At 42.4% G+C, this 26,320-nt stretch overlaps 1 protein-coding gene across 4 annotated transcripts; it reads left to right on the top strand.

Annotated features, from left to right (window-relative positions):
• Positions 1–16,470: 16,470 nt before the first annotated feature.
• On the top strand, positions 16,471–24,364 carry VGLL2 (vestigial like family member 2). Of its 4 annotated transcripts, XM_046674498.1 has the most exons (5): positions 16,473–16,781; positions 19,049–19,361; positions 21,360–21,881; positions 23,022–23,084; positions 23,167–24,364. In XM_046674498.1, exons 1-4 carry the CDS (start codon positions 16,701–16,703, stop codon positions 23,063–23,065), a joined length of 960 nt encoding a protein of 319 aa, XP_046530454.1. In that variant the 5' UTR covers positions 16,473–16,700; the 3' UTR covers positions 23,066–23,084; positions 23,167–24,364. The 4 variants fall into 4 exon arrangements, with proteins under 4 accessions (XP_046530456.1, XP_046530454.1, XP_046530453.1 ...); XM_046674500.1 differs by having other exon boundaries at positions 16,471–16,781; positions 19,076–19,361; positions 23,022–24,364; XM_046674497.1 differs by having other exon boundaries at positions 23,022–24,364.
• Positions 24,365–26,320: the final 1,956 nt, after the last annotated feature.

The following is a 26,320-nucleotide window of genomic DNA, read 5'->3' as shown; positions in this document are numbered from 1 at the left end:
GTACCTTAACTTAAAAATTCTTTTAATGTACTCAAGGAAAAAGGGAAAGAAAGAAAATATAAAGAAATGTTGCAATACTGCAATTTGGTTGGTGATTTTTCTCCAGCTCCTTGGGTCTTCAATTTTTGACACCCCACACATGACCTATGAAATTTAGTTAGATCATAACTGTGAATTGGAAGCCTAGAGTAACTGTAAGTAATTCCTATAACTTCAGACTCTCTTGACAAACCTCAGCAGTTAGACTGGAATGCAAATGCAAGTTTTGCAGGTCCCTTATTTATTCCACTCCATTTAAATTCTGAAGCGCACTTATGTCTCAAATTTAATGCAAACTAGAAAGGGCTCTCCCTTGGAGACTAGCTTGTTGATGCAACAATGGAATGTGTTCAGCAAAATGTTTCAAAAGTCCTTGTTACGAGACTGAAGAACATAAATGAGCAGTTACTACAAGAAGTAACCTAATCTTCTGGCAGTTGTGAAGGAGCTGATCCTTTACAATAAAAGTTTTATGGGGAATGTGTCCGGAATTGGTTGCCATGATAATCCATTGGAATAAGTTGATATGGTGACCCAATTTAACAACTGCGGGCTTCAACCAGGCAATAAACAAAGAACACTTGTTCCTGAAGAAGATAGTTGTACTCTGTGCTCCCTGACTGTCAGAGTAAAATGTATTTGATTACCTCAGCTAAAGTAGATTTCCTTCCTTTTCCAGCAGCTGAGGATCACGAAACTTGAGGTGCAATTGTTATTCTTCAAGCCAATTTTCCAAAGAGCTTGCAAGTCTACCCACCCTCCCCAGCAGGGAAATCCCCAAATTTTAACAAGCAGACCTTTTTTTTAAAATTGCTGGATACTTTCCAAAACTACTGACCAGTTGAAAGACGTTGAATCATATCTCCATTTTTCTTGTATCTAACCTTTATTAGGTTTCATATACAAATGTGAACTACCTCACAGAACAGAAATGAATTGCGTTCATCATACAGAAGAATCTAGATAACAGAATAAAAGAAAAGATAAACATTACTAGATCCAACCCATAGATATACTTTCTCTGCTGCTATAGTTGTCCCAAACTCTAATCTTTTAAAGATGAAAAGATCTAATTGTCCTTTAGACAGGCACATACAATGTCTTTTAAAACAACTTCAGTAATAGCTGAGGATGCTTTGGTGTTGACTTCTGCGAACAATATTTGCTAGAACATTCCAGTCAGCAAATTCTTTTACAAAATAAAAAAGAGGAAACATCCCTAGCTCTTTATATGAGGCTAGCATAGTCTTGATAACAAAAACAGCTAAACGTACTATAAGACAGAAAAATAGCAATACAATTTCATTCATGAACATAGATTAAAAAAATCCTAAACAGGATATTAGCAATCAAATCCAAAAAAGTATGAAAAAGATGAGACATCACGACCACTATTGGTAATATTAGGAAATCAATTGATGAAATTCACCACATTAACAGATTAAGGAGAAAATTTTTCTGCTCATCTCAATTAACTCACGGTGAGATGGAAAATTGCCATCACTTACAGATGATATTATTGTCCACATGAAATATACCAAAAAGTCTATAAGTAAATCATTGATATTTATAAGCAAATTTAGCAAACTGGTTGGACATAAAAAAAAAATCAATGCACAATGATATCTCTCATCAATAAACAATATCTCTCAACAATAAATTAGAAAATTTAATTTTAAAAAGATACCATTAGCAAGAGCAACAAAAAATGCAGAGTGCCTAGGAATACATCCTGACAGACATTTAGAAAGACTCAAATGAATAGACAGTTATTTTACATTCTTGCATAAAAAACACTCAATGGTAAAAAGATGTCAGTTATCCCCAAATTGATCTAGAAGATTTTTCATGGAACTTAGCAAGCTAATTAAAAACTTTATATGGTAATCTGAAACTCCCACAATAGTCAAGATACTCTAAAGATAACGAGCGAGGTGTAGGAACATGCCCTACTGTGTATAAAGACTTATTGTAAAGCTACATTAGTTAAGATAGTATGGTATATGCAAAGGAAGAAAGAATCAATTTAACAAAAGAGTAATGCCAGAAATAAACTCATGAATATAGAAAAACTTGATTTTCATCGGACAGTAAGTTGTGGGGGAAAAGTATACTGTTCAATATTCCTGGGGCAATAGATTGCCCATATAGAAAAATATGAATTGAAATCTCTCTCTCACACTGTGCTAAAAAACTACTGAAAATAATTTCTGGTGAATTAGAGGAATAAGTGTGAAAGGAAAAATCCAAAATGTTTAGAAAATAGAGCAATATTGTCATCTCAGAGAAGAATTTAATAAGCAAAATGCAATAAAAAAAGAAAAAAATGATAATTTTTCAGCCTTAAAATGAAAAGATTCTGTCAAAAGAAACCATAAAGGAGCAGAAAGACAAGTCACAAATGAGAGAAGATACTTACATTACATATAACAAAGGATTAGTATCCAATATATACGTAAAACTCCTATGAATTTAAAAGAAAAAGATAAGTAACCAAGTATAAAAAAATGTGCAAAATACATAACTGACATTTCACAGAAGAGGAAACATTAATGGCTCATTGCCATCGGTAATCAGGAAAATGACAACGTATTTAAGATTCCAACATACACATAGCATATTGGCCAATTTAGAAATCGACAAGATCGTGTGCTGGCAAGAATGTTTAGAAATGGGAACTCTCATCCCCCACTGGTGGGAGTATAAACGATGCAATCAATTAGAAAAACATTTTGGCTTTACTTTAAAAAGGCAAACATGTATAACACCTATAACTAGTAATTTTACTCCCAGATATATACTTTAGAGAAATTCTTGTACATTTATGTACAAGAGATATGTACCAGGAGATATAGTCAAAGCTGGATGTTTTATCAATATCAAAAAAATTGTAAACAACTCAAATGCCTCTTAACAATAGAACAAAGTGTAGTTTTATTCTCTACAATAGACTATAATATAGCAGTGTACCCAGCAGCAAATAAATGGACTACAGTTTTACATGTCAACATGGATGAATAGCAAAAGCATAAATTTGAGTCAAAGAAGCAGGTCACAGAAGACTACATGCCACACGAATCGATTTACATGAAGTTCATAAACAGATAAAACTAAGCAATATATTGTTTAAGGATGTCCATCACAAATGATAAAACTAGGGGAAATAGGCAAGGAAATACTTTATTTAAAAATTCAGGGGCTGGCAACATCATACTCAATGGACAAAAACTGAAAGCCATCCCTCTGAGGACAGGAACAAGACAAGAGTGCCCACTTTCACCACTCCTATTCAACATAATACTGGAGGTGTTGGCCAGAGCAATTCGGCAGGAAAAAGAAATAAAAGGAATCCAAATAGGTAATGAAAAAGTAAAACTCTCGCTGTTTGCAGATGACATGATCTTATGTATAGAAAACCCCAAAGAATCCCTAGAAAAACTATTAGAAATAATCATACAGCAAAGTAGCAGGGTATAAAATCAACATACACAAATCAGTAGCATTTCTATACACTAACAATGAACTAACAGAAAAAGAACTCAAGAACTCAATCCCATTCACAATCGCAACAAAAAGAATAAAATACCTTGGGATAAACTTAACCAAGGAAGTGAAGGATCTATACAATGAAAACTACAAGACTTTCTTGAAAGAAATTGACGACGACGTAAAGAGATGGAAAGACATTCCATGCACATGGATTGGAAGAATAAACATAGTTAAAATGTCTATACTACCTAAAGCAATCTACAGATTCAATGCTATCCCAATCAGAATCCCAAGAACATTCTTCACAGAAACTGAACAAAGAATCCTAAAATTCATATGGGGCAACAAAAGACCGCGAATTGCTAAAGCAATCCTGAGCAAGAAAAACAAAGCCGGCAGAATCACAATCCCCGATTTCAAAACATACTACAAAGCTACAGCGATCAAAACAGCATGGTACTGGTACAAAAACAGGTCCACAGATCGATGGAACAGAATTGAAAGCCCAGAGATAAAACCACACATCTATGGACAGCTAATCTTTGACAAAGGAGCAGAGGGCCTACAATGGAGAAAAGAAAGTCTCTTCAACAAATGGTGCTGGGAAAACTGGACAGCCACATGCAAAAGATTGAAAATTGACCATTCTTTTTCACCACACACCAAAATAAACTCAAAATGGATCAAAGACCTAAAGATTAGGCCGGAAACAATAAGTCTTCTGGAAGAGAATATAGGCAGTACACTCTTTGACATCAGTTTCAAAAGAATCTTTTCGGACACTATAACTCCTCAGTTGAGGGAAACAATAGAAAGAATAAACAAACGGGACTTCATCAGACTAAAGAGCTTCTTCAAGGCAAGGGAAAACAGGATTGAAACAAAAAAAACAGCTCACTAATTGGGAAAAAATATTTACAAGCCACCTATCTGACAAAGGGTTAATCTCCATAATATACAAAGAATTCACACTGCTTAACAACAAAAAAACAAACAACCCGATCAAAAAATGGGCAGAGGACATGAACAGACATTTCTCAAAAGAAGATATAAATATGGCCAATAGACACATGAAAAGATGTTCATCATCGCTAATCATCGGGGAAATGCAAATCAAAACTACACTAAGATATCACCTTACACCCGTTAGATTGGCAAAAACATCCAAAACCAAGAGCAACAAATGTTGGAGAGGTTGTGGAGAAAAAGGAACCCTCATACACTGTTGGTGGGAATGCAAACTGGTACAGCCACTATGGAAAACAGTATGGCGATTTCTCAAAAAGTTAAAAATAGAAATACCCTATGACCCAGCCATCCCATTACTGGGTATCTATCCTAAGAACCTGAAATCAGAAATCCCAAGAGTCCCTTGCACCCCTATGTTCATCGCAGCATTATTTACAATAGCCAAGACGTGGAACCAACCTACATGCCCAGAAACTGATGATTGGATAACGAAGATATGGTATATATACACAATGGAATACTACTCAGCCATAAAAAAAGACAAAATTGGCCCATTCGCGGCAACGTGGATGGACCTCGAGGGTATTATGTTAAGCAAAATAAGCCAGTCAGAGAAAGACGAACTCTATATGACTCCACTCATAGGTGGAAGTTAACATATTGACAAGGAGATCTGATCGGTGGTTACCAGGGAAAAGGGGGGGAGGGGGGAGGGCACAAAGGGGGAAGAGGTGTACCCACAACATGACTAACAATAATGTACAACTGAAATCTCACAAGGTTGTAATCTATCATAACATTAATAAAAAAAATAAAATTCAGGGGCTGGCCTGGTGGTGCAGTGGTTAAGTTCACACGTTCTGCTTCGGCAGCCCAGGGTTCACCGGTTCAGATCCCAGGTGCAGACATGGCACCACTTGGCAAGCCATGCTGTGGCAGGCGTCCCTCATATAGAGGAAGATGGGCACGGATGTTAGCTCAGGGCCAGTCTTCCTCGGGAAAAAGAGGAGGATTGGCAGCAGATGTTAGCTCAGGGCTAATCTTCCTCAAAAAAAAAAAAAAATTCAGATACTTTTCTCACTCTGTTAAATCTCTGAATTTTATAGATCAGGTCTTCATTTTGCGGTGGTCAGAACTCAGGTTATGATTTTTACACTTATCCCATGGGACTCTGACCTTTATTATTGTTTACAAAATATAAGAATATCTAGTTCAAAATAAACCTAAGAAAAATAGCCAGTAGCCTCTAATTTCATGTAACAGAGGTAATTTACAAATTTAGTTTCTTATAGTCGGACTATAATGAGGGCATATCTGTTATACACAAGAAGAAAATAAATACAAAGAATGTTGCTGTGATAAACTTGTTGAAATCTCGTTAGTACCTTCAAGTTACTTGTACAGTTCAGTGTTTATCAAGGTCTAAGATATTAACAGATGTTTAAACCCCAGCCCCTGTTAAGTAAATACTGGAACATTATACAACCATTAAGATCTTAATTGAGTGTTTATGGAGCAATTCCCTAGACAAAACATAAATCTAAGTAAATCCTTTTTGTGACTCTCAGTGAGAACCTGTGCTAGCCAGCTTTTAGAGAAGAGGTTGTGAAATCAGTAAAACCCAAATTTGAGTACTGTCTTTCCCATTTTTTGTCTCTGTGGCCTCAAAAAGATTATTACACTCCTAAACATCAGCTCCTATAATATAAAATGAAGATAATAGGGCTATTAGAAAGATTGAATAAAATATGTGTAAAGTGCCTACTAAGTATTCAAAAATGTTATCTATTATTAAAGCTATTGCTAAAATATAGTGTCAGTGACATGTAAATTAATTGTTAGGAGCCCTGACGATTTAGAATGCCCAAAAGACCTTTTTGTTGTTATTTGAACTATAAAAGTTTTTCTTAAGTGACCTTAACAGCCTAAAGAGCCTTTACGCAAAGAAACTAGAGGTATAAATCAATCTATTGATTAACTGGAAAATTCAACTATTTCTTTGGCTTCCTAAATAATTTATATGCATAAGTATACCTTGAAGTAGTGGGGTGTAGGTTTTCAGAAACTCCAAGAGACAGATATTTTTTCTCTCTCTCTCAGATAAATGCATTTCAAACTTCATTCAACAGTTAAGAGAAAAAAATTACCTCATCTTAAGGAAGCACCCAAAACTTTCCTCTAGAGATATATAATAATTCTTGCTTATACATCTTGTAAAATATTTCAAAGGAAATATACAGAAAACAACATAAAAACACTCCTGTACCCGTTCCCCAGGTCTATTAAACTTTGCTATATTTGACTTAGATTGTTTTGCATCATAGAAGTCTCCTGTGCAGCTCTTTCTTATTCCCATCTCCATCTCTTCCCAGTGGTACCATTATCCTGAAATTAACACTCATATTTCTCTTGCAATTTTCATATTATTAGTGCCTATATATGTCCCCTTAGAACCACATGGCATTGTTTCACAGGTTTTCAAACAAACAGTATCATCCTGTTTTGTATTTTTTCTATCATCCACTTTGTATTTTTTGACAGTACTGTTGAGATTTAACCATGTTGATACATGTAATTATAAGTCATCAGTTCTATCTGCTGTAGAGTATTGTATATTGTATAAATATGTTATAATTTATTCCTTCCACTTTTGTAAGCTGTTTGGGTTTTGTTTTGCTTTGGGGTTTTGAGGGGGGGTTGTTATGTTTTGTTTTTGCTATTACAATTAATGCTTCAAAGACACTTCTTATACATAATCTTTTGTGCTCATGTGCATGAAATTCTCTGGAAAACATATTTACAAATGAAATTGCTGGATTGAATGTCATACGAATCTTCAAGATAATGCTATATATTGCCAAAGTTCTTTCAAAATTGACCGTGTCAATTTATGCTCTTGTCAAAAATGTTTGAAAATTTCCTTTGTTCCACATCTTTGCCAAGATTTGGGATTGTTAGACTTTTTAATTTTTTTCCAATCCAAGTCCTTGTAAAAGTTATTGGTTTAACTTTCATTACTCTGGTTATCACTATTAGTAAGACTAATATCTTAAAGTTTCTAAGTATACAATCACATTGTTTACAAATAAGGACGTTTGGTCTCTTCCTTTCAAATTCTCGTGCCTATTTTATGCCCCTGTCTTATGAGATTGGCTTGAGGATGACCTATATAATGTTGACCAGAAGTAATGATAGTAGGCATCCTTATCTTGTTCTAATCTTTAATGGAAAAGTTTCTAAAATTTATCCATTATGTATGATTTTTACAGTATATTTCTGATGACTACCCGTAATCAAATTAAGAAAGTTCCTGTCTGTTTTGGTTTTTATAACGAATGAGGGTTAAGTTTCACTGAATGCTTTTTCGCAATCCATTGAGATAATTGGGGTTTTTTCTTCTTTTATCTGCTAATGTGAAATGTTCCAATTAATAGATTTTCTGCCCTTGAATTCCTAGATAAAACCCTCCTATGTGGTCACAATGTTTCTTCATCTAAATGCTGCTGAAAGCAAATTGATAGAGTATTCTATTTAGAATTTTTGCATCGGTGTTTCTCAGTGATATTGGTCAATAACTTTTCTTGTTTCTTTGTCCAATTTTGACATCAAGACCTTTTCTATTCTCTCAAACACTGCGTAAAACAGAGGATTTGGTAAAGCTTGTCTGTAGATTCTGTAGAACAATGTTATATGTTTTCTTTTCAACGAAACAATAGAATTTTAAACGTCTCTTTAATTCATACAAGATACTCTTAGTTGTCTACCCAATATCATCCTCCCTTTTTCTCTTGCTAAGAGAACCCTGATTTTTTTGGAGATATATATATGCATATTTATACACACACACACACATATATACACACAAATAGATATGTAAACATATATACACACAAAAATACATATGTCTGTGTTTGAGAGGTACTTTTTCCTCACATGATAAGCTCTGACTAAATAACAGTAACGTATTTTAGTATATAAGTATTTACACCTTTGCCCTCCCTGCTAAGACTTTTCCAGTCACCTCCACCCACCCCTCCCACCACCACATGCACACATCTTAGTCCACAGCCTGGTCTTATGTGTGTTTTTAAGAGCTTCACTGTGAGAACAAAGACAATGAAAATCCAGGCACGGAGTCAAAGGCCATCTAGTCCAGTTCTTGGTCATGAGGCTGTTTTTTTCCTCCTGCCTAGCCCAGATGAGAGCTTTAATATAGATATAGGCATGGCAACAGATCAGCAGCCATTTTTTCAGCCTCTTTGTGGGTGTGAGAGCCCCAGAACAAGCCTTGGTTTCAGGTGGTGAGCCCAGCTCAGAACTTGTGGTCCCATTCCCCTGCAGGAGTCAAAAGCCTGGTTGCCAGCTTCCAGCCCAGAGACCAGCAAGCCCTGGGCATCAGCCCTGCTTGTGGCTTTGAGTTTCCTTATTTTTTGCCTTAGAATGTTTGTTTGGGGATCCAGTCGTGTTTTCTGGTTATCTCTTTCTACACTTTCTTTATTATTTCTATGGGTTTGAAGCAAAAGTGTTGAATTTAATGGTACGCTCACTGTCATCTCTACAGAAAGCAATTTTCAAATGTTCTTTAGGATAAACAAAATAACAAAATTCCTATCTAAGCTAAGACTCCTAACATACTGTGTTGTCCCTCATTTTCTTCCAGAAATCTAGTATTTAATCATTCACCTGTCCTGGGTGGGGGAATTTGTGGATACTAGTCACCAAACAGGATGTTATAACTAAAAATTCTAGTACGTTTATTTCCTCTATTAAATAAGCTATATATTACTGCACATTGAATTATACAGTAATTATATAATATGATAAAAATGAAAAAGTTCTAGTTTCAAAGCCCCAACTTTACCAAATAAAGGAATGGTTATCTTCTGTACTCAGTCTCATGAAAGTTCAGAAAGATTGAACTTTTATTTCCCAAGGAGCAGGTGCTGGATGTACATACGTGTACTTGGGCCCACAGAAAGGAGACATAATGGGCAATTTTGCTTCCAATATTACATACCAGAGATAACTTCACTTACCCGATGCTTGGAAGACACAACTCCCTTTCATATTACATTTCCCTGGAATTCTAAAGGTTCTCTGGCTAACTAATTCTGTTCAAACTTTAAGAACAGGCCCCTGCTTGGTGAGAATATGGGAACACAGAACTATTCATTTGCAAGTGAACTTTATAATGTGCTATTCTCAAGAAGGATCTTAGGCTGGAAATAACACTCACGTTGGAAATATTTGTAAATATTATACACTGTTTTCAAATCAAACATGAGTTTGTTCCAATTTCAGAGTTTGGAGACATAAATGTCTTAGATGGGATCATCTAGTCCAGTTTCTTCATTGTATAGATGGACAAACCAAGGGCTTAAAGGGTCACAACATTTCACACCATGGGCCAGAACCCAGTGTCTTGATATCCAGTCCATCACTCCTTTCATGCTACTCTTCTGCCTCCTCCGTTCTTAAGAAAGTAACTAAGATAATCAGGATGAGGCTGTATTGCTTTCACAGAGAAGGCAGGGTAATGTCCCAGGAAATGTGGTCAGTGGACTGAGTTCCCAAAGTATTTGACCTTTAGAGCTACAGGCACCCAGGGATTAAGTCTGCTCCCTCGTGTGTTTCAAAGGTGGCAATCAGCAGCATGCCCTTCCACCTTTCCTCTCCCCTTTAAGAGCCGATGGTTCTTTCCAGTTCTCCAGCTACTTGCCTATATAACTACTTGACAAGTGCTTTGAAATATCTTCTTTTTGACAGCTACAATCAGAATTTCCTTTCTGTTGAAACAATTCTTCCAAGCCTTCAGGTCTACTACCCGATGGAAAAAAGACCTTTGTTTCTCTTAAACTTATCGGTGCTGTTGCTTTAATTTAGTGCTTCATTTGAAATGCACAGATACAGTCTATTTTTCTAAAAACAATAGTTGTTTAGTAATGGAGTTATGCTGCATTACTGAAAGGCTGTCGTAACACATTCATTGCTAAAAATAATAAGAAGCGCTGCCTTGCAATAGCCACTCCCTCATATACCCAGGGGCAAAGCTATAAACATTGATGCAGATTAGGGTTTCAAATTTACTTTGCCACTGAATACCCACAAAGAAAAAGAAAGCTAAGGGGTAAAAATATATGTTCATTTTGAACTATTTCAAAATCATTGTCTTCTTAAAATATTTACAAACCCCAACAGATATTACTAAGGTCATGGCCGTATTCTGAGCACACATATGTTTGGAGAAAGAATCAGGTATTCATAGGAGTATGGGTATGAGTACTCATTTTTTCTAATATAGGAAGAAGTTTCTTTGGTGAAAGCTCACTCTGAGACCTGAATTTTTCAGTTTGATTTCTTACCTGGTCATATTTAGCTGGTTTTCATTCCAAATTATATGAACAACTGCCAAATTTCCACTTTGATTCACTGTGTGGCAATATTCTGCATGTGGGATATAAAATAATATACTATTCTTTAAATTTTACATTTCAAGTTTTTGAGACTTCAATAATTTTTTCAGATAATGTCATGAGTTGGATTATTTTACAACTTGAGTGATTCACACCTCTCATAAAGAAAAATGAAAAAAATAATACCAATCGGTGAAATTTAAATTTTATGGTCAACAACTGGACTTTCACCTTAAAATATGATGCCCCGTATTTATAGCATAAAGTTAAGAACAAAAATTAAAAGTGCAGTCTACTTTGGGGTCTGCTAGGCTAAGTGCCTTGATGTACCATCAAACCTCATACTACACGTTGTACTTAAATCACAGTTAAACCTAATTTTTGTCGTGACAAAATTTGCTTAAATATCAGTCACAATAACCAAAGAAATTAAAGACAGACAATGCCAGTCTATCAGTCAGTGCTACAAGTTCCTCCACACATGCCAAGAGAAATTTCCTGTGAATGAGTTTGTAAGAAGCTCTTTCGAGACCTCTTGAAGCATGCGACAGGACATCACACTCAGATGGATATCTTCACCTTCTGTCTGTTATTGCTGTGGTCTCCGTTTAATCCCTTTAGCATCCTGCTGAAATGAAGTTTATAAACAGAAGTTTGGGAATGGATCAACACCAATACTGTCAAATATCTCTGTCAACACTCTAAATCCTTCAGTCTACTTCCACCTTCTGAATCTGCAAATTCCTCTATGCCCTCGTATTTTACAAAAGGAAGGTCACAGATATGTTAGTATCTAGGCTACCTCGAAACTGTGTATTGTTAAAGACAAAACAATTTTTTCACTATGATCAGAAATCAAAGGCAATTAGAGTGACTTTTCCAGCCAAGTAAAGATGAAAAACAACTACTTCCTATAAAGAAATAATTGATACATGCTCTCTGACTTAACTCTTTGTGTCCAAGTAAATAGCAGAGAATGTAAATTTCCTTTTAGCTTTTCCTCTCTTGTAAAAATATAACAAGCCAAAATATTCTACACACATCTATTCCAAATTTTTCTTCTTGTCATCTGTATGTTATCATTTTTAAAGGTTTGAGTCATACGAATTGAATTGGTGTAATAATATCTTTATACTAAATATTTCACAGAGACTCATGAAAAAACTCATTTCTGAAAGATGAATACGGTATTAAATATATTTCTCAATCTTAGAACTAGACATTGACACGAATTCAAGAGAAAACTAAACTCAGAAAGTTGTGATTATTTCACCTAAGCTAAAGTTGACTTGTACATAACACGAAAATAGTCTTTTAAATATGAAGGAGGAAAAGTTTAACATTCTTATAATAATTAAATACATGTCAATAATTACAAAGTAGTCTCATCTATTCATTAGGACAGACCATGGAGGATTTTTACTTGAAAACATTAAAAGCTAATTTTAAACTTTTCATAAAAGTTTGTATGAAATAATTGAACTCTCTTTTTCCTGGTTTTTCACTAATCCAAACTGGAATTCCTACACTTAGCTTTTTAGTAAGGTTTCAGAGTACAGGAATTTCTCTTTTTCTTTGTTTACTTAAAATAAAATCACCATTCAGACTCTCCATTAGTTACTAGAGTATCATTGCTAAATAACACACTATGCTCAAAAATCTGGCTTTTGCAGACATATTTTCAACTAATACTACTAATAGCTGGAATCCACACAATAAAGTTCACTACTCTCCAAATTCCAAACACATCTCCGCTCTGTAAAATAGGGAAGTGCGGGAGGTGGGGTGGGGGGGGGGGGGTTAGGAGAAAAAGAAACTCTATGAGGTTACCATCATGTTCATCCTCTTTGGCTGGCCACACAAGGAAACATAAAATGCCAACAATCAGTGATCCAAATAAATTGCAGGCTAGGCAGTACCTAGGCTGGCTGCAGATCAGTTTTCCAAATTCGTTTTATTCATACATCCTTTCTTTAAAGCCACTGCTTTGCAGTTTTCAGAATAAGATGACAGAGGTGGACAGAAGAATTCAGAAGGTAATGAAGTCAGTTAGCTGAGAAAAAATGAGAGGCAGTCCTTCTGAAGAAAAAAGTATATCATTGTGATGCTATCTTGAAACAAGTATTCATTCAAAAGAGAATAAAGGCAGCTTTTATTTTCACAGTTCTAGATATTGCCAAAATTGTACACTAGAACCAAGATACTAAAAGGAAACTTGGTGGAATTTATTTTCGTATGGCAAACTCGCTCCTGGCAGCTCAGTATACCGCCAGGAAGCTCTCATAAAGTGGAATCCATTTCTAAAGGAGTTTTGATATTCCCTTTACCCACTTGGAAAGTTAAAAGATTAGATGCAATCGGTAAGAGTTGATCTTTCTGGGGGTGTTGATACATTTGTCCGCAGAACCCAAGATCGGGGACATTTAACTGTTTGGTCTAACTTTTCTAAATTAACTGGGGGAGAGGGAGAGAAAGCAGAAAGGTGAGAGAATTTTCCCCCAGTTTTCTCCTCCCACCTCTATAGCCCATTCCCAAGGTTCTGAATTAAAACTTGTGTTCTTTCACGTATTAACGTCCCGGTGGTTTGAATAGCTGGGAGAGTCAGAGTTTAAATTTAGTTGTGTTTTACTTTCCACTTCAGCATAGAAACAAGAAGCTGTCTCATCAGATGGAGAAATACCACCTTCGTGTAAATGACAGCTTTTCAGATATACAGAAGACAACTTGCTCCAATCTGTGGGCATATTTTAAAACCACAGACTGTTTATTTTTCTTCCTTGACCTTGGATTTGCGGGGAGAGGGGACTGTTTTCCTGCCTAAATTAGAGATTGATGTTCACTTCCTTTAAATTCCTGTGCAGCCAGTACCTTTCTTAGCTTCATCGAGGTTTTTACAAACTGTTTCAAGTAAGAGGAGATTGAGAAATGTGGACAGAAACCAGCCTTAGGCACTGGCATCACATTCTTTTCATTTTCTTAGTTCAAAAGGTAGGAAATCGCTGCTCCTATAAATCCTTTTCCAAAATAATTAACATTTTGCTGAGCCTTGCTGGATTCGGAGAAATTGTCGTTATTTTCTCCTAAATTTGTGGGGAAATCCAAATTCTTCTAGTCCTATGGCCAAAGTCAAATAAAAATGTCAAAATGAGCGGGTACAGGGCATAGGAGCTGGCTACGGGGAAGTGAGCGAGGACTAGACTCAAGCTTCCGAGTGCTGGCTAGACGTGCGATCCGCTGCTCGCCTCCGTCGCTCTCCCCACGCTGTTTTGCGGGCCACCTGTCACGCTGCCGAGGCTGGGCTGAGCGGGATGGAGCGCGCGCCGCGACAGATGCTCCAGCGACAGGTGCTCCGGCCCAGAGATACCCTAACTGGAGGAAGCCAAAGAAGAACTTCTGCGTCCAAGGATGGACAGCGGGACCTGCGCGAAAGGAAGGAGTGTGACCCGCGGTGGCCGCGTCTACTGGCAGCGATCTCTCCGGGGCGCGGTGGCTGCTTGGGCACTCCGGCTCCTGCGGTGTCCTTAGTCCTGACCCCGGGCGCACAGGCCGGGCAAGGCCGATCCAGGTCCTGGCGCCTGGCGGGGCGGAGTGGCCCCCACCAGCTGGAGTGCCCCGCGGGGGCGAGCGAGGCTGAGACTTGAACACCCACTCCCCACGCCCAAGAGGGCGTATTGTGGCTCTCTGGGTGACGGTTCACTCTTTTGCCCCAGAGGATATACAGATAAGCGGTTGTGGCCCTTCTCCAAAACTCCCGGGCGGGTGGGGGGGGGGGGGGGGGGGCGGGGTTGGAGTAGGGGTGGGAAGGACGTTCTGCTTCACCTGTGCGCCTAAATCCTCGGAGGCTCCAGCAGTCTGCCGAGCTCAGCCACACGGCAGCCCGGCCCCTAAAAAGAGGCTCGCCTAAAACTGGACTAAGTGTCTTTATTTTTTTTAATTTTCTTTAAAATAAATTACATCATAGTTAATTAAAGAAACTCTCTAATCGCTCAGGAGGGCTATTTATAAACCGAATTGGAGACGTGAAGCCATTACTCATTTACAATTCGGGCAAAACCAAAAATTCAACCCGGAAACACTTTGGCTTAAAATATTCAAATTTTGAAAACAAATATATCTTTAAGGGTGCATTTGTTCCCACTTTGATAGCCTGAGAATCGATGTTAGACTTTTTGTTGCGTTTAAACTGGGGAATAACTAGAGTTCGCTTGCGTCAGCAATCCACACTGCCTCTTCCTTGCGTCTGGGCTCTCAATGTTCCCAGCCCGCCTCCCACCCCCAGGCCAGCCCGCCAAGTCTGGCCCACCACTATTCCCCTAACGCCCCTTCCGCCGCCTGACCCATCCTAAAGTCGTACGACAGAGGACTCCGCTGTACCCCCACACCGCCGGAAGGATGGAGAGCGTCGCAGGAAGCAGGTCCGAGCCACGAGAGTTCTCAGGGCGGGAAAGAGAACCGAGATGCATGTTTCACATTGAAGCGCATCCTCTTTCACCTAGCTCTAAAACGAAACAGAAAATCGCAGCTGCTGTATCAAGGGCTGAAGAGGCAGCGAAGGCCCTCTCCGACCTCCCCGCAGTTCCCAGGATGATTGCTCTCGCAGCCAAGGAGTCCTGTCCCCGAAAGTTACCGAAACTTTAAAGGACGCCGGCCAAGGAGACCCGGGGCGGCCCGAGGCAGGGTAAGGCCTCCTGGACTCCTCGAAAGCAGCTCGCACCGGGAGGAGCCAGAGGCGGGGCGTGAACAACGCGGACCCAGCGGGTTCGGGAGGAGGACATCACACAGAAAGGAGCGGGAATGGATTCTAGAGGGCCAGAAGGGACCGGCCCCAGAGAGTGGAATTGAGGTGAGGGAGCTGGCCGCAGGTGGACCCGGTCGGAGGAGGCGCAAAGGAGGTGGAGCAGGGCAGCGGGCACAGGCTTCAGCCACGTCTACTTTTCCCGCAGAGGGAGCTCCTCCGCGCCCGGGAGCAGTCCCCGGACTCCTCTGACATCCTGTCTGTGACGACCCGGATCTTCTAGGGGATTCCTGGGGCCAGCGCAGTCTCTCCCGGCACGTCGCCAGGAGTCGAGAGCACAGAATCTCTCCCGCCACGCCACCCCCCAGACGCACGCGCTCAACTCGCCAGTGTGAGGCCGGGGCTCTCCCGCAAACACCTTTCCCCACCACGCATGAACTTTCTCTATCTCTCCAAGTGTACGAGCCCCCATTCTCTTCCTCCCCCTTCTCTCCTGCTTTAGCCTGGGAAATCCCTACAATTCACCGTGCGAAGCCCAAGGGCTCAAGCTCGGGGCCGCGCAGTTCGCCGCAGCCTCCGTCACAAGCTCGCCGCAGAGGAGCCCGGGGAAACAGCGCCAGCCCCTCGGGCTCTTCTCCCTTGCTCATCCATTGCCTCCCCCTGGTCCCCGCCCCCCACCGTCCCCTCCCGTCCCCCACTGTCCGCCACCGTCCCCGACTGTCCCCCACCGTCCCCCAACCTTCCCCGTTCCCCCTCCCCCTTCTCCCTCCCCTACCGCGGCCCGGGAGTGGCGTCAGCACGCCCGCCTGGCGTGGGGTTTAAATGCCCACTAGCGGGAGCCCGGGCGCTTCTATCCCGGAGCGCGGTGGGGACTGGAATTGCAGGGGCGGGAGGGGAGCGTGCAAGCGGGATCCCGAGCCGCGGAGCGCGCTGCCCTTCGCTCCACCGCCGTTAACTCGGGAGCTGGGGTCCAAGCGCCGCCCATGTAGCATCCCGGCGCTCCGCCGATCGAGAGTTGATAATAAAACCCTTAACCGTCTCCGCTGCGGGGAGCCATGAGCTGTCTGGATGTTATGTACCAAGTCTACGGTCCTCCCCAGCCTTACTTCGCAGCCGCCTACACCCCGTACCACCAGGTACGTGTCTCTTCCCGGCCGGGGCCTCGGAGACGTGTGGCGCGCCCCGGCTTCCGGAAGCACAGCCTGTACCCCGAGGTCCGCGGCGCCTCCGCGCGGGTCCCGGGCGTCCGACCAGCGGCGGGCGCCGCCCGGATGCGGGGATTGCCACCGCTGCCACCCAGTGGGTTGAGCTAACCCCTTTAGCTTGCCCGTTTGCTCTCTCGGGAAGGCAGCTAAGCCCTGCTAATGCGTGCTCAGGTCTTGCTGGGACTAATCAGACGAGGATCGCGCGGGCTGGATTGTTTCCTTAGAGTCAGTCGGACTCCAGATTCTTCCGAGCCCGGTGCGGGTGCGGGGAGATGCGAGCAAAGCTCACGCAGGGAAAATAAAACTTAGGTCCCAAAGGTGAGAGTGACAACAATACAAAAGCGAAGGCCTGTCTCTCTTTCTGTCTAAGATGCAAAGACCCGCGTTGTCATCCCTGCAAGCTTATTATCTAAGGCATAATTTTTCTTCCGCTTCAATTCTCAGGCGATCAGGCCAATGTAATTCCAGACCCAGAGAATTCGTTTCAAAGAGAACCGCACGAACGCATTGGTTTTGTAATCTTTGCTTTTTAAAGTTCTGGGGAGTATTATTGTGATTCGATTGACTCAACCCAGCAGAGGCGAGCTTCATAGATAATATTTCGCTTTCTTGAGCGTAACTGAATCGCGCTGTCCTTCCTTCAACAAACCCACTTTTAAGAAGACCACTTAACCCCGGTTCTGCAAACGCTTCAAGTTTTCTTTAGTTATTCTATTCTCTCTTTTCTGCGGGCTGCATCTGGTCGACCAATTTTTCTTTCTGTTTCTTCAGCTGATGTACTAGAAACTGAGGATGGTAGTCCAGGAAAAGAACAAGAACATACACCTGGGGCCTTAGGAGTCCCCAGCAGGTCGCAAAGTGAGGGCTTGGACTCCTGCTTCGGGGAAATTGAAATATATCCCAACGCTGAGTCCTTGCTTGTGCCAATTTTGCTTGCAAATTCAGAATGTCTATTGGAAAATGCCTTGATGAATTAGTGATGGAATGGGTAGGTTTTGAGTTTTGCTTTTTTCCCCCTCCTCCTCTCCATTTTTAAACTTTCCAACCAGAAGTTTGTTTCATCTCAAGGTTAATTTTAGGAATCACCAGAGTCCCTCATTGTAAGCCAAGTGGGAATGTGGTGGAAGTGGTGATATTGCTAAATAAATATTCAGTGTCTGAGATGAGCTCCTTCCCAGGCTGGGACTATTGCGAAGATGAAAGAGGATTTGGTTTTTGTCTGTTTGGTCCTTTCTCCTCCCTTACCCTGGACCAATTTATTGCATTAAGATCTCAGTTCAGGGCCCCCCTTTGAGGCCATCTCTGCCTGCATAATGCTTTAACATTGCATTTCCGTGCATTGCTCATTTCTAAGAAAATGTTTTCAGCACTCCAATTGGTTTTTTAAATCACTATCAGTCAATTTAGCCAACCTCACAGCCAAGATCTTCTTCTCCTTTTTATCACTTGTTTCCTCAATGTGCATAGAGATGGTGACCATAGAAATGCTCACAGCCCACTGGTTTTTCTTTACTCAGAGGAAGATCTCTTTAAAAACTGAGATAGACTTTTAAACGGACACTTTATGGGTGATCAAACAGTTTGCATTTATTAAAATGATCCATGTCATGATGTTATTCAACATTTTTTCCCCATATGATTCTTTCCTAAGTGAAACTATTTCAAACCTTCTGCCACAGTTCTTTCTTTCCATCCTGGTGGTGGGGAGTGGATTTTGGCATTTTCCAGTTCCATCATGAGGATGCTTAATACTGCATCTTGTGAGTCTGCCCCAGATTCTCAGGCACAGAACAGTCAGGCCCTAACTGGACTTGGGTGCCCTTTGCCTTGGAGCCTGATTTTAAAAATATATCTACCCCAGGCCTGGCTCTGTGGTCAAACTCAGCTCATAACCTGGCTGCTTAGGCATCTTCCGGGACCTTCACCCTGACACCTTCAGAGAACTTTCCCTGTGGCCTGGCAGCAATTCTGGGAAGACAGAGGCACCAAGAAGGGCAGTCTGCCTCCCAGGAAGCCCATCCTTGTTTGGCTGCAGGTTAAGGAGGCCGCTGACTGTGCAGCCCACGTTATTGAGCACAGGGCTTAGGCACTGAGGCCAGTTGCCCCCTGGATACCTTAGGGATCCGGATAAGGAAGTGCAGTCTGAATCCAAATTGCCGTCTCTTTTGAAATTGACTATTGTTTCTCTGTTTGAGCAGAAACTAGCCTATTACTCCAAAATGCAGGAAGCCCAGGAGTGCAACGCCAGCCCCAGCAACAGCAGCGGCAGCGGCAGCTCCTCCTTTTCCAGCCAAACTCCGGCCAGTATAAAAGAAGAAGAAGGCAGCCCGGAGAAAGAGCGCCCACCAGAGGCAGAGTACATCAACTCCCGGTGCGTCCTCTTCACCTATTTCCAGGGGGACATCAGCTCCGTGGTGGACGAGCACTTCAGCAGGGCCCTGAGCCAGCCTAGCAGCTATTCCCCAAGCTGTACAAGCAGCAAAGCACCGAGGACCTCCGGGCCCTGGAGGGGTGAGTTTGGGGTCCTACTGGCAAGGGTGGATAGAGAGCCCTTTAGCCTGGGGCCCTCCCACAGGGACTTGAGGAGACGCCGCTAAAAGAATACTAGGTGTCAGAGAAAAGGTGACGAGGGGACGGTAAAGAAATAGGTCCAGGCATAAGACGTCTCCTTGAAGAAGCAGAGCAGAACAGTGACCTCCCCATGGAACTGAGGGGCCTGGGTTTGTGCATTGGCTCTACCACTTCATAGCAGTATGACCTTGGGCAAGTCTCTTAACCTCTTTGAGGTCACTCTATTTACTGGCCTCTAAAATTAGAATAATACTTGCCTTCTTAACTATTGCTGGAGATGACTGTGAGACAAAACAGAAAAATGTCTGTCAATGAGCTGTGGAAATGTGAGGTTTCCAGCACTCTCCCAGCCAGAGGGGGGGAACAGGATTTCAACCAAAACTTAAAGCGCCCTCTTTCACCAGTTTCTGAACATTTGCCCAGAGGAAAAAGTCCTAGATTCTGCTGCAAGTAAAATGTGCTCAAGAACGTCTCCTATAACCTACCTATGCCTTTTGCCAGATTTCGGTTGCTTGGGAAATCTTGAAGCAGAAAATGTCTCTCAATAAGCAACTAAAGTAATGAAGAAATAAGAGCTTAGGCACAGCTGAGCCATCTCTAAGGGTTTTCCTTAAACACACCCCCTCTTTACTGTTCTGTGTTTCTCACAACACATCGCTTTACCTTGCCTGGGACAATGATTTCTTGGACGAGTCAACTAAATCTCCCTTCTGTTCTGAAATCTCAACCTCCTTTTATTTCCGAGACAAGGTGAGGGTAACTACTTGGTAAAGTTTCTCACCAAGCTGAGAAATGAGAACTTTGTTGTATAACGGGAAACAAATATTACATTGGGAGGGAAATGACAACCCTCACCTACCCATTTTTTCTTAAGAGTCTGACCGTTTGTGCAAGCCTTGCCTAGACAAGATCCAAAAAACATTAGTTTTGAATACACAACATTCTTTTTATTCTCCAGTTGCCTATTTTGACAGGAAGACAGTTCACTGCTTTCGAATGCATTGTTGAAGCATTTTTTATTTTCTAGTGTGTGGTGCAGATGCCTTCCGTGGAGGATGTGCTCTGTAAATCCCCTGAATTAAATGTCTTTCTTTCCCTCCCCACTAAAGGCAACAAATTTGATCTAAATGCTGTTCGCTTAAAATGCTTCCAGGCACTAGGGGTCAACAGCGATACAGTAATAATTATTATTCCTGGCGTCTGCTTTAGTACAGGAAGTTTATTAATTACAACTTAAAGACTTGTCCCTTCGTGTCCCTCTATGTAAATAATACAGCTGCCCTTTGAATATGTCTAGTTTACTCTGTTGCTTGAGATCTTGGAAAAAGATATATTTGAAAGAAGGTTTCTAGAAAGGAGGCTAATAATAGCAAGACTTTGAAATATGTCGATGGACTTCCAGTCTATCAGAGGCCTTGGAGGGGCACATTTTCTGGAGCAAGGGAGACTGAAACGCGAGAGGCGGTAGTGAGATCGCTAGGCGGCCGACCAAGAGTGGGAAGAGGCATCTTTAGCTTGAGGAGAAGGCTGCGGGCTGGGAAAAGGGAGACCGTGTCTGCCCTGCGGCTGCCGCGGCATCTCGGCCTGCATTCGCCCGGGAGCTCCCTGCGCCCCCAAAACTAGGGCTGGGGTGGGGTGTCTCTCCGCTCTTCCTCTCCCAGCCTGTCTCCCGCACTGGAGACGCGTCTGCAAAATCCGAGGCAGCGGCCTTCCTCCCCAAGGGGCTGCCCCAATTTTGCTGTGCCTCGACCTCGCATCCACAGGCTGCAGCCCGCTTAGAAAGGCGCCACCCCAGGGGCCAGGCTGCCCGTGCGCTCCCCGCCGCGGCTTGCGCGCCCGGCGCGCTCAGCTCTCCTGTCGTGTGGGGTCAGCACCCCGTCTCCCTGCGGTGACATGCTCCTCTCTTCCTTTCCTGCCCTCCGCCTCGCCGGCCTCCAGACGGCTCCTTCCCGATGAGCCAGCGCAGCTTCCCCGCCTCCTTCTGGAACAGCGCGTACCAGGCGCCGGTGCCCGCGCCGCTGGGCAGCCCGCTGGCCGCCGCGCACTCGGAGCTGCCCTTCGCCGCCGCCGACCCCTACTCGCCGGCCGCGCTGCACGGCCACCTGCACCAGGGCGCGGCCGAGCCCTGGCCCCACGCGCACCCGCACCACGCGCATCCACACCACCCCTACGCGCTGGGCGGCGCCCTTGGCGCCCAGGCCGCCGCCTACCCGCGGCCCGCAGCCGTGCACGAGGTCTACGCGCCGCACTTCGACCCGCGCTACGGGCCGCTGCTGATGCCCGCCGCCTCGGGGCGCCCGGCCCGCCTCGCGCCAGCCCCGGCGCCCGCGCCCGGCAGCCCACCCTGCGAGCTCTCAGCCAAGAGTGAGCCCTCCGGCGGCGCGTGGGCCGCGCCCGGGGGACCTTTCGCGAGCCCCGCGGGGGACGTGGCCCAGGGTCTGGGCCTCAGCGTGGATTCAGGTAAGCGGGAGAGGGAGGAGCTTGGCCTCCCCGGATCCCTTCTGCCCTGTGCCCGACGACCTTGGGCTGAGTCCCGGACGCCCCTAGTTCTCCTTGGAAACCCCTGTGACCCGAAGATCTACGTGCCAGGGTTGTGTTGCAGCAGACACATGACCCTGTGCCATGAGTGTGGGCAGAATGAGAAAGCAGGACCCTGCCCTAAGCTGGCTGGTGAATTTTACAGAGGATTTTTTAAAATAACGTTTGTTGCAAAGGTTCTAGCTCTGCGCTGTTCAATCACGTAGCCACTAGCCACATGTATCGGTTGAGCACTTGAAATGTGGCAGCCGAATTGGGATGTTCTGGAATACAGTGTATAATACACACTGGATTTCAAAACTTTGTACAAAACAAGAATGTAAAATTCATCTCACTAATATTTTTATTTTGATTGCATGTTGAAATATTTTCAGCATGTTGCATATCGAATATATTGGGTTAAATAAAATACATTACGTACTAAGATTCTCACTTGTTTCTTTTTACTTTTTTTCAACGAGGCTGCTAGAAAATTTAGAATTACTCCTGTGTTTCCCATTGTGTTTTTATTGGACAGCGCTGATCTGGAGTACCTGCAAAGAGTGTGGTTTAAAATCCTCTACAGCTTGAGGAGGAGGGGGTCTTGTCACCTAATGACAAGTATAAGGAAAGAAAAATATGACTCTATTATCGGCTTAATTGTCAAATTAAATAGGTTTCTTAAAAAGGTAAAACTTAGGAAGAATATTATTTTGAAGATAAGTCTCTGGCTTAACGAGTTGAATTTGAAAGGTACATTCAAATAAGGGTTTATTCTTGCTTGCTTTATTTTTAGGGCAAATGAAAAAAAATAGTTCTATTATAAATGCACTCATTGGCTGGTAGGTTTGCCCATTCTCCCTTGGCTCAAGTGAAGATTTGACATTTCTGTTTGCTTTGTTTTTTACTTTCATTCATGCCCTTTAGATGAATTCTGTGACTTTCACAATAAAACAGTGGTGTTTGTCTTTCTCTTTCCTTAACTATCTTGTGCCTTCCCTCCCCCAACCCCTTCTCTCTCCTTCTCTCTTTCTCTTCTCTCCCTCTCTCTCTCTCTCTCTTTTATTTTCTCTCTGTTTTCAGGTTTGCAACCCCAGGACAAAAGCAAGGATCTGTACTGGTTTTAGACAGCCCACCTTCTTCCCTGTAGGTCTCTGCGTAGTGCAATTGGTGACACTCAAAGCTGAAATCGAGTGGGTTTGTAACAGCTTCTGATCTTGGTTTGCAGCTCGTCGCTACTCCCTCTGTGGAACATCTCTCCTGAGCTGATCCGCTGACCCAGGGTTTCCCCTCCCCTTTCCCTTCTGACCAGCCAAGGAGGCTCAGCATCTCTGCCTCTCACTCCATGGATGAGGACATGGGGGAAGGCAGAGACTTCAAACTTCTCCATGTACTGGGAAAACCAAAACACACATCGACAGAAATTTCATCTAAGAGTAATTCCTTCTGGCAAAAGAGCAGATCCAAAGACTGAATTATGTTTAACGACTTTTGGGCGGACCACTGGAAATATCTGTGGTGAGATCACTTCGGTGATATGATGTCATAAGTTTTCTGGGAAAGAGGGAAAGAAAAAGACTTTTTAGTGTGAATATTTTTTATGCTGATGTGAATTACTTCATGATGTAGTGTGATCATAGCACTACTGTTGTCAATATCCTCAGACTTAAAATGTATTTGTCTTTGCATCGAAGACTGTGGTAGAGAAGTCAAAAGAAGCTAATTCCTTCTTCCTCACCTCGTAGCCTCCAGCTCCCTTCCTGCCCACTCCCTCCCTACAACACCCACTCCAGACACAAAGACACACTTTTCCCTTTGGACTGTGAACATGGAAGCCTCAGCCTGAATGTGAGTGGCAAGTGGCTTATCTGGAGCCACCTGCCCAAGTCTTACTGAAATGCAGCTGTTGTGGGACAACTGTTTAAAACTCCAGAAATACATCGACCAAGGTGGCACTTCCCAGTGTTTGGCACAACAATTGCAATTGCACTGGATATATTTTATATATATGTGTGTGTGTATATATCATATTTTTTACAAGGAACATTTTATGATGAAAGAAGAAACCCTTCTCTGCCTTCTCTCCCACAAATTCTGTCCCTCCTTCTATCCTCCTATGAATGAAAAAAGCAACAAGAGACCCCAACTGTCTCCATGAAGAAGAACTAGGAATCACCACAAGGGGAAGAAATGTCCATGGAGCCTCCAATACCTCGAATATTTTTCTCAGTCTCTATGGTCATGATTGGGTCACTTTAGTGTTGGGACAGGGGAAGGGGTCTATGTGTGGGCAAAGCTCAAGGTGATGAGGAAGAAGAAACGAACATTAAAGATGTCTATTTACTACAAGATCACTGTGTTATTTCATAAAAAGAAAATAAATGTCTTAGGTTTTCTCTAGCAGAATAAAATAACTTATAGTAGTATGATCTGATGTTAGTTAAGTAATATTACTTTATATGTATGTTTGCGTTTTTCCAAAATGTTTGCCATGCTTTGAAACCTGTCAACCCCTTTCATCAACCCTGGAGATGAGAGGTTAGGTACCCCTCTCTGTTTTACAGATGAGAAAGTCATGGCCCATGGGAGCCCAGGGCTTACCTGCTAGCGTTTATCAAGTAGAAGCAGAGATGGTTCAGAAAGCACTGCCTGCACACCAGTCGGTCAAATACACATTTATTATTCTCCAGAAGAGAGTTATTGTTACTTCGTAAATTCTAGACTCTTGACAGTAGAGTCATCAGTTAAAAAGTATTATTGAAATATTGGTTATTTTCTATTTTAATAAGTTAGGCTAAGAAACCAAACCTACCACTAGGAAGAAAAAAATTAATGCTCTTTTTATTTTCTTTTGTTGCCAAAGTTATTTGTGTTCTTTCCCTGAAGTGCCCAAGAAAGATTTTGTGGTATGCTTAAATTGCCCTTGTAGACTATTTACAGCACAAAAATATTAGTTCAAATCTTGACCTTCATTATAACATGAGAGGCTAATATAATTTATCTTGGATAATAGTCTCAAGAGTTGGGAGGAATTAAGGAACCATTCTCAGAGCATGGCTTAGCAGAGTTCCCTCTCGTCTTTCTATCATGTTGGCAGCTATGAAGCAGATTGTGATCATTACAGGGACCTATTACTGGTTTTCCTAAGGTGGAAGGTCCTATATTATTATACTGCACCAGATGTAATACCAGCAGTAATAACTAATTGTAATTGCTTATCATGCACCAGACACTGGTCTGAGGGCTTTATATATAGGTTAATTCATTTAAGCCTCACAACATTTCTGGGTGGTATTTATTATGATGATCCCGTTTTTATCTACAAGAAAACTGAGGCTTACAGAGGAGAAATAATTCACCCAGTCACATAGCGAGTAAGTAGCAGAGCTAGAATGCCAACCCAGGCACCCGGGCGCCGAGATTGCACGGTTCTCCACTGCAAGTAATTGCTTGTGCACTCCTGATTGTCTTTGGCTGTTCACCTTTGGGCTTACTTTCTCCTCCACAACAGATGAATACAGAGGGGGAAAGACCAACACACTGTAGACTTTACAGAATCCCAGGTCTCAAAGGAGCTGTCCTAGGACATTGTCCGGACTCTCTCAAATGGCACTACCTGTAGACTGGTCAGATGCAGATTTCCACTCTCCTTCTGGAGGGAATTATTGCGTCTCTTTTTAACTCATTTCAGCATTTAACATACTTCACTGCTCTGAAGTTCTTCACACCCAAGCTAACCAAGTCTTGTAAGACTTGGCCTGAGGTTTGGACATTGAAGCAATACCTAAAATTAACTTTGGACTTCTCTGTGGATTTTTTTAATCCATGTTCCATTGGCATGGATCACTGGTATATGCAAGCATAAATAAAATACACTAAGTTCCAGCACCCTTTTTAGAATTTGCCACTGAGTATGTAGTTGAAGAAGAAAGCACAGGAATGCGTTCTCTGCTAGACATCTTTTCCAACTAGTCCCCACCGGAAGAAGCCCTTTACCTGCACTCCACGTGCTTTAGCACTCACAAGAGCTCTGAGCTGAACCCACAGGGAGCAGTTTCCCAGCCACAAGGTTCTGATTACTGAAACCTCTCTCCTTAGCCACATCTGACCTGAATATCAGGTTGCTGGTGAGGAGACTCATTCACTGGAACTGGCCTTTGGGGCAGTCCTAAACAGATAATTCAGACTGCTGAGTAGGGCTGCAGCGGCCTGGCACAGAGGACACATGGAGCAGAGTGTTTCCCTCCATGTTACACATTCCCAAAGTAGAAATGCAAGATGAACAAGCACTATAGTGACTTGGTTCTGTGTAATAAGAGCATCAAACAGAACTTTGGTGAATTAAGAGCCCTAACTGACATTCTTTAGGCCCACCAATTTGT

The sequence above is a fragment of the Equus quagga genome, chromosome 11 (assembly GCF_021613505.1).
Source record: "Equus quagga isolate Etosha38 chromosome 11, UCLA_HA_Equagga_1.0, whole genome shotgun sequence".
NCBI lineage: Eukaryota > Metazoa > Chordata > Mammalia > Perissodactyla > Equidae > Equus > Equus quagga.
The sequence above is the reverse complement of the archived record's forward strand: the minus strand, read 5'-3'. Positions and strand labels throughout refer to the sequence as shown.